This window comes from Zootoca vivipara, chromosome 8 (genome assembly GCF_963506605.1).
Source record: "Zootoca vivipara chromosome 8, rZooViv1.1, whole genome shotgun sequence".
NCBI lineage: Eukaryota > Metazoa > Chordata > Lepidosauria > Squamata > Lacertidae > Zootoca > Zootoca vivipara.
Window position 1 is genome coordinate 10,916,498 of NC_083283.1, and position 12,903 is coordinate 10,929,400.

At 38.2% G+C, this 12,903-nt stretch overlaps 1 protein-coding gene across 4 annotated transcripts in view; it reads left to right on the plus strand.

The window, feature by feature from the left end:
• The window catches only part of ASAP1 (ArfGAP with SH3 domain, ankyrin repeat and PH domain 1), a 136,299-nt gene that overhangs the window by 70,290 nt on the left and 53,106 nt on the right, over positions 1-12,903 (plus strand). For all 4 annotated transcript variants that reach the window (XM_060277613.1, XM_060277616.1, XM_060277614.1 and 1 more), the window contains 4 exons: positions 7,217-7,289; positions 8,896-9,041; positions 10,654-10,728; positions 11,064-11,113. In XM_060277613.1, coding sequence (XP_060133596.1) covers positions 7,217-7,289; positions 8,896-9,041; positions 10,654-10,728; positions 11,064-11,113 — 344 coding nt within the window. The remainder of the gene's footprint in view (positions 1-7,216; positions 7,290-8,895; positions 9,042-10,653; positions 10,729-11,063; positions 11,114-12,903) is intronic.

Sequence of the window (12,903 nt, forward strand, 5' to 3'; positions counted from 1 at the left end):
AGAATTTATATGTCTGTGGTCTGTTGTGGTGTTGTGCACATGAAGCAATAGCTGCTATACCTGCATCAGTGTGCAACAAGAATAATTGCATTAAAGACATCGGTGGACCTATAACTGGTATATTATTGTTAATTTTTGAATTGCATTGATGTTTTAATGACATGTGATGCTGTATATTTGAACTGTCAAGATTAATATATGCTCATGTCGGCATGAGTTAATGGAGAATAACCTGATTTTAGATTCTCAAATAGGTATTTAAAGAGAATTAAGAGAAGCACTCAGTTACCCTTTAAAACTTGATAATTCCTTTTGTAACAGGTAGCAATAAGTTTTCCTTCTTTTTCTTCACAATTGCAAAGAAAATGATTCATTTAGTTCTGTGATTATTGAAAATCCATAGGCAAAATACATCTGAAGGCATTTTCACGTATCTGGGGGTGGGAGTCGGGGAGTAATCCACTACTTTTGGTGTAATTTGCTTATACTTCAAATTCTGGATATTCCATATGATGTTGAATTTGAAGCCTGCTACAGTGGCCATGTACAGACGTCATGTTGACCATAATCAGAGTTAGGGAAATCAGCCTGTGAATGGACTGTGTGCTGGTGTACCCAGCTCATGTAGTTCCTGTTTCACTTCTCCTTCGCTAGAGTGGGGAAGCAAGCAGTGCAGTGGCTGGCTAAGTGTTGCATGTGAACCACTGCTTGTGCCCCCACCCCCTCGGCCCAGCCACACTGTGAGAGGTAAGCAGAGAACAAAATTTAGCTGCTCTGTGCTAGGTAGCGGATGTTTAGAAATACGTATTAAACCAGGGTTTAGTAATTTCTATGTGAGCAGTGCAAAACCTTAGCCCTGAAGATAAAAGGGGAGGACTAATTCCACTTGCTGCTTCTACCTGGCTATTAACTCCATCTTCTTATTCTCTTATTTTCTATGTTGTGTTCAGTTTGCTAGATAAGGTTGTATCTAAGAAAAGTGTTGCTTTATTCTAGAGTGAAGGAAATCAGCAGTTCTTGCAGAGACAGTGGTAATCATGTATTTAAAATTTGTGGTTTGGGAAAAATAAAACTTTTAATTACTAACTACTCTGCTACTACAGAAAATGTGATTGAGGCGAGTTAAAGACTCATCCATCAAATGTTTGCATAGGATTTTTATTTGCAAATATAACACAGCTGACATTAACAATAAAAATGTTATTTCAGTAATAAGATGAGCAGTCCATATGTCCAAATAGGTATCTAAACGAGATTGTTGTTTATAAGTCATGTGTTCAAATGTAGAAAGGGCAGTGAGAACTTCAGACCACTGGGTACTAGATGGCGAATGTTTATCATTCCAGCCTTTCAATATAAAATATCTTGGCCACCATAAGGGCTCCCAGAATCCACTTTTGTTGCCCCACACTACAAGGATATAATTTTAGAATCATAGAATCATAGAGTTGGAAGAGACCACAAGGGCCATCCAGTCTAACCCCCTGCCAAGCAGGAAACACCATCAAAGCATTCCTGACAGATGGCTGTCAAGCCTCTGCTTAAAGACCTCCAAAGAAGGAGACTAGAGTGCATGAACTCCACAAATACAAAGGATTTCTGCAAAATAAAGTTAATATGACTATTGAATATAGCCAGAATCTTCCTACCATTGTGTTTTCAGGGTCTGCTTCAGAAATTACTAGGACTTGAACTTAAGTATCAATAGTACTCTTGCTATACCTACTTTGCCAGCTGCTAGTCAGTACTTTTAGAAATAGATTATAGTTTTGGTTACAGGTAGGTAGCCGTGTTGGTCTGGATCGAAGTAAAATAAAAAAATTCCTTCAGTAGCACCTTAAAGACCAACTAAGTTTTTATTTTGGTATGAGCTTTCGTGTGCATGCACACTTCTTCTTCTGAAGAAGTGTGCATGCACACGAAAGCTCATACCAAAATAAAAACTTAGTTGGTCTTTAAGGTGCTACTGAAGGAATTTTTTTAGATTATAGTTTGTTCTCTTTCTGTCTTTGCTGCATATATATGTATATGTAGTGATAGACAGGAGAGAGTATATCAATAATTTCTGTTTCATATCTTGCTGAGGTACTTGTGGGCTTGTGATGTAGAGATTGTCACCTGGTCCGTTAGATTTAATATGTCTACTCTGAGTAAAATATAGGTGGATGCAGCGCAATCTCTATGCCACTTCTGCATTGTTCATCCATAATCCTCTTCCATTACAGTTCTGTATTTTTCATGTGGATTAAAAAAGGAAAGAATATTTGTATTTATATACATACTTTAATATTTATTTTATATACATACTTTAATATTTATTTTATATGGGACCCAGGTGGCGCTGTGGTTAAACCACTGAGCCTAGGACTTGCTGATCAGAAGGTCGGCGGTTCGAATCCCTGTGACGGGGTGAGCTCCCGTTGCTTGGTCCCAGCTCCTGCCAACCTAGCAGTTCGAAAGCACGTCAAAATGCAAGTAGATAAATAGGAACCGCTACAGCGGGAAGGTAAACGGCGTTTCCATGTGCTGCTCTGGTTTGCCAGAAGCGGCTTTGTCATGCTGGCCACATGACCTGGAAGCTATACACCGGCTCCCTCGGCCAATAATGCGAGATGAGCGCGCAACCCCAGAGTCGGTCACGACTGGACCTAATGGTCAGGGGTCCCTTTACCTTTACCTTTTTAATATTTATTTTATAATGCATTTCCCCTCAAAATAAGCATTTCAAAAGTATTTATACAGTTCTTGAGCCAAGAACTGCAAGAACATTTGAGAAGTGTTTGAGAGAAGCAACATTTGAGAGAAGCAAGTTTGCAGATGACACCAAATTGGGAGGGGTGGCTAATAACCCAGAGGACAGAATCACACTTCAGAATGACCTTAACAGATTAGACATCTGGGCCAAAGCAAACAAGATGAATTTTAACAAGGAGAAATGTAAAGTACTACACTTGGGCAAAAAAAAAATGAAAGGCACAAATACAGGATGGGAGACACCTGGCTTGAGAGCAGTACATGTGAAAAGGATCTAAGAGTCTTGGTAGACCACAAACTTGACATGAGTCAACAGTGTGATGCAGCAGCTTAAAAAGCCAATGCAATTCTGGGCTGCATCGATAGGAGTATAGCATCTAGATCAAGGGAAGCAATAGTACCACTGTATTCTGCTCTGGTCAGACCTCACCTGGAGTACTGTGTCCAGTTCTGGGCACCACAGTTCAAGAAGGATACTGACAAGCTGGAACATGTCCAGAAGAGGGCAACCAAAATGGTCAAAGGCCTGGAAACGATGCCTTATTAGGAACGGCTTAGGGAGCTGGGTATGTTTAGCCTGGAGAAGAGAAGGTTAAGGGGTGATATGATAGCCATGTTCAAATATATAAAAGGATGTCATATAGAGGAGGGTGAAAGGTTGTTTTCTGCTGCTCCAGAGAAGCGGACACGGAGCAATGGATTCAAACTACAAGAAAGAAGATTCCACCTAAACATTAGGAAGAACTTCCTGACAGTAAGAGCTGTTCGGCAGTGGAATTTGCTGCCAAGAAGTGTGGTAGAGTCTCCTTCTTTGGAGGTCTTTAAGCAGAGGCTTGACAGGCATATGTCAAGAATGCTTTGATGGTGTTTCCTGCTTGGCAGGGGGTTGGACTGGATGGCCCTTGTGGTCTCTTCCAACTCTATGATTCTATGATTCTAAGTGTAAGTGCTGGTGGATGGATACACACATTGGTTAGAAGGGGCAGATCAGATCAGTTTTGTATAATAATTCACAACTATCAAATTCCTCAAACATCCCTAACCCTACTTTAGTTGCAGTACAATCTGTGCTAAACCCTTACAACCCTTACAACATTGTATAATGGAATTATACATTATACCACTGGAATGGTATCTCCTCATGTGGTGAACACGGAGAAAATTATTTGCTATATACCAGCTGAGACACAACTCTCTGTAAAAAGGAAAATGTGCTTCAAAAAGAAATCAAAGCTTCCTTCTGGGTCCTAGAAATTCTCCTATGTTGTCAGTTTAACAAACCTCATTCAGGCATCTTGTAGAGCCATCTTTTTTTTTACCCAGGCTCTCCCTGACCCATAAAGTCAGGCTCTGTTTTTATTTGTTTATGCCTGTTTTTTATGTACTTTTAGACAACTGGTTTTTACATTATTATTTTTTTAAAAAAATCACTAACAAGGAAAGTTTTCAGTTTTTCTTGTGGAAATGATATATTCAGGCTCTTTTTTAGTTTATTTTTCTGCCAGTACATAAGTTTATTGTTTTAGCCAAAGGCCATGACAAACTTGTAGCAATAGTATCAATAAAATAACACAGAAATGAGAGTCAGAGTAGGTTTAAATGGTGGTGTGAGTGATGCTTTAAATATGTTGTGAGAAGTGAAACAGGGTTGCATTCTGGCTCCCACTCCTTTTAACTTTTATATTGATGATTTGGTGCCAATGCAAACTCCCCCTCCCTAGTAATTAGGAACAGAAAGATTTTAATTTAGATGTATGCAGATAATTTAGTGTGCCTCTCTCTTTCCCAGTTGGGCCTCAAAAATCTCTTGGGAGTTTAATTTAAAATGCAATACATATCACTGCACAGCAGTTTCCATATTGAAAACCACATTTGGGGGTGCATGGTGAGTGCAAAGCAAAATTGTTACATGAACTCGCAGCTCTAATCCAAGCCTTCAGAAAATCCCTACATGTTTCTCTCTCCCCCCCCCCCCCCAATACCAATCCATGAATTGCATGGAACAGGGAATTTTCAAGATAGAGTCAAAATAAAAAAATAAAATAAAAAAAATTGTCCCGTAGCAACAGAAATTGTCCAGTGCACACAAAAGCTTATACCAGAACAAACTTGGTTGGTGTAAAAGGTGCTAGTGGACAATTTTTTATATTTTTATTTTGACTGCATCAGACCAACACGGCTACCTACCTGAACCTAGATAGAGTGTTGACCTTTTTCAGACCAAAGGGCCCCTTGCATGCAGTAATGACAAGCGATCTCTCTTCTCTGTATGTCTCCCTCTCTCTCTTGTTGTCGGTATTTCCGACTTAAACTCAATAAAGAAATATGTGAAAGAAGGAAGGAAAAGACATTTTGGCAATTTTTATTAGTATATTTTAGTTTTTCCATTTTTTCCTGAGGGAAGGGCGATGGATAATTTCAGGCACCTTTTCTAAATCTAATTACTGATTTGGGTAATTCTGATTGTAGTGTGTGTGTTTTTACACTGTCCTGGGATCCTTCAGAATGAAGGGCATTTTAAATACAAACAACCTAGTTGGCAAACCTCATTTAATTTCCATTCTATAAGTATCAAATGCACAATCATCATTCATATCTATGGTCAGTAATGTTTAGCCACCATTAATTAAGATGCATTTTTCATTCTTGTTACTTTTTACCACTAGTAGAAATGAACTGAAAGTGTTAAGTCACTTCACCTGAGACACCAGACACCCAGCAGATGGTAACATTTGTGAATTGTTGTTGATCTGAGCAGGATTAGTTTGGTGACCTAGGGGTGAAACGCTGTCTATCCCATTACTATATCCTAAGACATCAGATACCCTATTTTGTTTCAAGAACCAGCAACAATGGAAGAATCATTGAGAGAAACCAAAGCTACTTTGATACATAAATACATGTTCTATATCATTTTGTATGCATTGATACTCTTCCACAAATAATGATAATTCTGCTTTCTGTCTTGCATGCTGCTAAATTGTGATTTTAAAAACAGATTATTTATCATTCATAGGGCTTTACGAAATAGATGCCATAATTTATTTGCCACTTAATATTTTTAAACTTGTTTTACTATACAGTATGTACTTTTTTCCTAGTATGTATTGGAATTTAGTGTTTTTTATTTGTTTAGGTAAAGGTAAAGGGACCTCTGACCATTAGGTCCAGTCGTGACCGACTCTGGGGTTGCGCGCTCATCTCACATTATTGGCCGAGGGAGCTGGCGTATAGCTTCCAGGTCATGTGGCCAGCATGACAAAGCCGCTTCTGGCAAACCAGAGCAGCGCACGGAAACACCGTTTACCTTCCCGCTGTAGCGGTTCCTATTTATCTACTTGCATTTTGAGATGCTTTCGAACTGCTAGGTTGACACAAGCAGGGATCCAGCAATGGGAGCTCACCCCATCTTGGGGATTCGAACCACCAACCTTCTGATCAGCAAGCCCTAGGCTCAGTGGTTTAACCCACAGCGTTATCCTATGCTAAAGCTGCACATTTCTCCCAAGCACATTTACTGTGGTGTAAATCGCACTGAACACAGTGGTGTTTACTTCCAGGTAGACATGCCTAGTATTCTGTGGGGTGAAATACAGAAGAAAAATATTTATGTATGACCTGACCCTTATGTTTGTTTTGCTTGTTACTCTGCTTTTGTAGAGCTACCTTTTAGTAGCTGAAGTCCGAGAAATGCATGACACTTAAATCTGTGGAATTTCAACTGAGATATAGTGAAACTACAGTGGTACCTCGGTTTATGAACACAATTGGTTCCGGAAGTCTGTTCATAAACTGAAGCGAACTTTCCCATTGAAAGTAATGGAAAGTGGATTAATCTGTTCCAGACGGTCCGCGGAGTACTTAAACTGAAGCGTTCATAAACTGAAGCGAACTTTCCCATTGAAAGTAATGGAAAGTGGATTAATCCGTTCCAGACGGGTCCGCAGAGTACTCAATCTGAAGCGTACTTAACCCGAAGCATGGGTGTAATTGGTTCCGGAAGTCTGTTCATAAACTGAAGCGTTCATAAACAGAAGCGAACTTTCCCATTGAAAGTAATGGAAAGTGAATTAATCTGTTCCAGATGGGTCCGCGGCGTTCGTAAACCGAAAATTCATAAACCGAGGTGTTCGTAAACCGAGGTTCCACTGTACTATAAATTTTAGTATTCTGTATTTGTTTGATTTCAATCTGCCCATATAGCACTACCCCCCTAGGTCTGCCAAATCATTTTCAAGATGCTTTATGCCTCAGGAGCTCTTTAGTTCAGAGTTCTTTAATTGACTTGAAGTGACTGAAGACCTCCCTGGAGGGTAATAACAATGCCTCTACTGTACAGTACTGGCAGCTTCTGACATTATTCGATATTTGCTTACAAGAGCCTCATGCTCAGGTTTTCAGGTGTACAATTCAAAATAGAAGTAGCTTGCCTTTGACACAGTCTTTCTTTTTCTGTCCCCAGGCGTTAGATCAGGACCGAACTGCACTACAAAAAGTTAAAAAATCCGTAAAATCTATATATAATTCTGGGCAAGGTAAGCTTTATTTTTCTTAATCATAATAAAGAGTTACTCAACAGTGTTAATATTTCTTGCCATTTTACTCTTTTTAAGATTCAAGAAATGGCTGTCAAATGCCTATAGATAAAATATCCAGTTGAAAGGCACTAGCGATTTAAAGGAACTTTTATATATTTTTTCTGAACTAGAGTTTACCAGTTCCATTTATCATAGCTTTAATTGTTTTGCAGGTTGAAATAACAATGCACATTGGTACCGGTACTTATAATTTTTTGTGAGATTTCAAAACACACACACACACCCCAAAACAGCATAATCTGTTGCTCAACAATCTTTGGCTGTCAAAACAAACACAACGTCATAAGGATTACCGTATTCTGTTCAAAAAGAAGTGTTTCCTTTTGGCTGTATTGTGATTGATATTTCTTAGTTCATTGGCGGAGTGTTGAGTTTTGTATTTTGAGAGTACTTTTTCTTTCTCTACTCATGATTTTAGACTTCTGTCACTTTCTCTCTCCCCCCCCCCCCGTACTTTTCCGTGTCCTAAAAAATGCCTGTGAATGAAGCGAGTGTGATTCATGATTCCATTAATCAGTTAAGGCTTTCCTAGAATATATAAGTATGACCTGCAAAGAAAATAACTGCTAAATGATGTATTTAAATCAAGTGGTCTCTTTTAAACGTAATGTGTGTCTATGCCATCTTCACATATTTTGGTCTATAGTCACCTTAAAAAAGAAAGAAAGAAAGTTCACAACATTCTGATGTGTCTCAGTTGCTGTTCCTTTTCCTCATGGCTCAGAATTTTAATGAGCAAATTGAGTGTGCGTATTTAGAACACCAGAAATTAAAATTAAAAATTAAATGCTATAAGTACTACAAGAGTGGGGCAATATATGTACATCCCACCAAGCCCACTATCTTTTCTCTGATAAGTGCTGCCACTATGACACACTTGTGTCATTAACAGTATGTTAAGAGCTTAAAGAAGTGCCTACCCATCATCGTGTAATAGTTTAGTTGCCACTTACAACAGTCCAAAGGCGGATTTGATTGGTGTTTTTGTGCTTATGTTTTGTATCTTAAAGTCATGCTGTCAACTGTTCCAGGCATAGCCAAGAAGCTCACCTCTCTTCCTGTTAACCATCCATCACTTGCCACAAATACCAAACTTCCACCACATCCTGTAAAGCCATTTAGCCACAGGGGGATGTTCACGTTTATATTGTGGTATCAAAACACAGTAGTTGCAGACATCTTTTTGGATGACCTGACTGTATAAATACACGGTGATGCTTAGTCCAGTCACATTAAAATCATTATAACAAGCAATTCTTGTGGTTGTAGCGGTGGTGCGGCTTTTACACGAAATTCTTTCTTCTTAGCCATTTTTCTTGTTCTAGGTGAACTGCAGCACTTGTTTCAGGACCAAAGGGCTGACTAACAGGAAAATAAGCATCTTTCTCACTGAAATATTATTCTGAGTGGTAATCTTGCTTTCAAAACTTTAATAATACTACAAGCAAGAGGACAATTTAAAGTTGTTCTTAATACTATTGTTAGTATTAATATTGTTTCTCATTCGTAGGAAAAAAACCATTTCTATATTTTTCCCTCTCAGAACATGTCCAAAATGAAGAGAACTATGCACAAGTACTAGATAAATTTGGGAGTAATTTCTTAAGTAGAGATAATCCAGATCTGGGCACTGCTTTTGTGAAGTTTTCTACATTGACTAAGGAATTATCAACACTCCTGAAAAATCTGGTAAGGAGTTTCTAATGTTTTCTTTCTTCATAATATTTACTTTTTAAACAAGTATTTGCTTTGCTTTCATTTATGTAACAAATTGTCCGCTCTAGAAAAACTTTTCAAATTTTCTGTAGGCAGCAGCATGTGTTTGGTTCTAGCTGCAGATAAAGACAGGGAGAATATCTCATTTAATCGATACTACATCATATTTTTGAATTATGGTGAATTATGGTGCTGGAGGAGACTCTTGAGAATCCCATGTTCTGCAAGAAGATCAAACCTATCCATTCTGAAGGAAATCAGCCCTGAGTGCTCACTGGAAGGACAGGTCCTGAAGCTGAGGCTCCAATACTTTGGCCACCTCATGAGAAGAGAAGACTCCCTGGAAAATACCCTGATGTTGGGAAAGATTGAGGGCACTAGGAGAAGGGGACGGCAGAGGATGAGATGGTTGGACAGTGTTCTCGAAGCTACCAACATGAGTCTGATCAAACTGCGGGAGGCAGTGGAAGACAGGAGTGCCTGGCGTGCTGTGGTCCATGGGGTCACGAAGAGTCGGACACGACTAAACAACAACACACCATATTTTTAGGCATGATATTTTTCTAGCTCTGCATATGACAAGGAATGTTTTAACGTGTGCTACAGAGGTGGCATTCAGTGCAGTCTGTGCTTGAATGGAACAGAAAAAGGAGCTACTGTACTTAATTAAACCATTAAGACCTCGTAGACCAATACAATGTGATCATTGTATGTTTCTGATTTATTCAAACTGCTTTGTGCCACTAAAGAAATGGTCAGAAACCTTAAAAGGTCTTACTTCATTTTTTAGTGCTTTTTAAAAACACATTCAACAGGGAATTATTTACAATATTAGAGTGGATTGTGATGATTGCTCATGGAACAGAGTGGCTGCCTCCTCTCCACCCCCAAAAAAGCTGTTTCTGATTGTTGAAAAATGTTTGAGAATGACATGGGATATTGAATAAGCGGCTGTGGCTGGAGTAGAAAGTTGACAGAAATCATGGACATGCCTATGGCTCTAGCCCATTGTACAGTATATGATTTTTAATGGAACCCTCAGTGTGCTATTTTTTAGAGTGTATTGCAGAACAGAGAGCTGAAAGGAATCTTGTGTTTTGTTTCTTTTTTTTGTCTTTGCAAAGCTTAGATCTGTTCACACTATACCCTCCTAATGAGAACAATATGGTTTATGCTTCATCATTAGCCAAGCCTCAGGCTTATGTGCTTTATACCTCTTCTTCAAGGATAACCTTTAAATAGATACATTTGGATGGTACCTGACTTTCCTGCCAACCCCCAGTGTAAAAAGAGAACCTGTTCTTCCTCTAAAAAGGAAGAGCGTTGTAAAGCTCAAAATACTTTCAGCCATTTTCAAGAACAAAACTGACTTTTTACAAAGCTGTTGGAATTTTTTTCTGGTTTCATGAATTGGTATTGTTTCCCTTTGAAGACCCTCATGATATGAAGCTTTATAAAGCGCTTATTTCAAACAATAATCTAAATTTCAGCAATAGGTGTAAATGCCACATTAGTAGAAACAAGACGTTAATGGATATTGGTAGCTCACTTTTAAAAATTGAAAAACACTCCTTTTCCTTCTTAGCTCCAAGGCTTGAGCCACAATGTCATCTTCACTTTGGATTCCCTCTTAAAAGGAGATTTGAAAGGTGTCAAAGGGGTAAGTTTTTTGCTTGAGAACTATAATAGTATTGCTGACTTTGTTGCATGGGCTTTTGCTGCTTTCCCATCAGTGTTCTTGTGGTGACATCATATCTGCATAAAATTCTGTAGAATCAGCTGTAATTGCATGCTTTACATTTCGTGCTCCTTCTTCAAAGCTTGAGATATATGTGCCTTAAGATCCATGGGAAAGACATTCTTAAAGTCATAAAAAGAGAAGCCTTTCTTTCTTTAAAAAAAGTAAATTATAACATTGAAAGAATATCTTAAGTATATACATTTTAACAAAGCAGTGTCATAAACTTATTTTAAGTGCATTTTCTCTTTCCTAAGGATCTTAAAAAGCCTTTTGACAAAGCCTGGAAGGATTATGAGACCAAATTGTAAGTATTGTTCACTCTGGGTAAACATTTCAGCAGCTTTAAGTATGTGACCTAAGCATTTCTTTTAAGCCTTGTGCTTTTCTGGGGGTGTCTGTCACTTTCTTCAGTGTCAGTGGATGATATGGAATTATTTAACAGGCACATAGTAGAGTTACGCATTTCAGTGATACTCGAGAATATGTTCTTGTGGATTGACAAACCTGGTTTAGTATACAGTAGTTTATTCCTCATTTAGTGAATATCATGCGATAACAAATATTACAAGAATGCCACTGGCCTCATTCACACTATGGCTTAGCATTATGTGTGCGCCACACCTCTCTCTTCTTCCTGTAGTGTAAGCATAAGGAGATTGGATGAATTTGCTTCTGCTTTCAGCTTACAATGATTTGTTATGCCTGAATCAGGAAAACTGCACTTTAAGCTATGGCTTGTCCATACAAGCAAGGTTTGTAAACTTTTGTTTGAAGCTGGCTTATTCAGGCAAGCCTTACTTAAAGCTTTGGTTCATACATAAACACAAACTGCAGTTATTTGAAAAAGGAAGGATATGCTTCCCTCCCTTCCCCCCTTTTCTTTTCTTTTAATGCACTGGAGTAGTGGGGGTGGGGACTGCTCTGTTACAAAACTGCTTAGATGATGCTAGGCCAGTCACACACACTCAAGCTATCCCATTTCACAGGATTATTGTGATGATTTCTGATTTTCTTTGGAGGGGGATTACATATGGTGTCAACTCTTTATGGGAAAATAAATATGTAATCAAATAATTCATATATTTTTTTAAAAAAACCTACTGTTTTCAACAATAGATATATAATTTTATTTGTAATGAGCATAATTGTTAACAGATTTGATATTTCATGCCCAACACTACTGCCTGAAAAAATTACGATGGAAGATTATGGTCAATAACTTCATATAAGCCAGTTTCATTTGGTTTTGGTGGATTTCAGTTGGACTCCAATATATGTTTTGTGTATTTGCTCTGTGTATTTGTAATACTTGGAAAAGAAATGATACAGCAGAAGTCTCTAGTTCTGAGGAACTATTCATAAATTTGCAAAAGTAGCAGCTGATCTAACAACTTGCACTTGAAGGAATTCAGCAATGCAGAGACTTGTAGGTCTTTGATAGACTTTGGTGAGTTGCTGGCTGCATCCATGCAGTATTGGTGTAAAACTGGAGAAATGGATTAATATGTTGAGCAAAATGCTATGTTTGAAACTGAATGCTAAACGTATAACGGTGGAATGTGGATAGAAATAAACTACAAAGAATAGCGGTGGTAGTTGAAGGATGTTGTTATGGCAAAGTGTGGTTTCTGTTTTTCACTTTCTGGTTCATTCTGTATGCTTCTTGTTTATTTTGGCTCCAATCCCATGACTTATGTAACAGAAATAATAATGAAGCAGAAAGAAAATGAAAAAGATGTGTTTATTAACACTTTTGAAAGGCAGAGTCATATTCAGAGGTATAAGAAAATAGGATTTGCAGCCATTCAAGCTCTATAATGTCAGTGACAGTTGTGCTAAGTGAATTGAACACTGGTTAAATTTCCTTTCTACATGCTTCAGACAGCTGTCTGATTTATTTTTGTTTTTTGAAGTGCAGCATGTACTTCATCCGTTTTAAGTGTTCATTCCTGCTTCCTCCTTTTTGAAAAAAGATAAGAGTACAGGTATTTGAAAATTGAAAGACTATGCAGGAAAAGTGAGAAGTGGCAATGTGTCTCACAGTCAGCTAATGAGTGCTGTGTACTTGCTTGCATCTTCTACAAACAGGAGAAA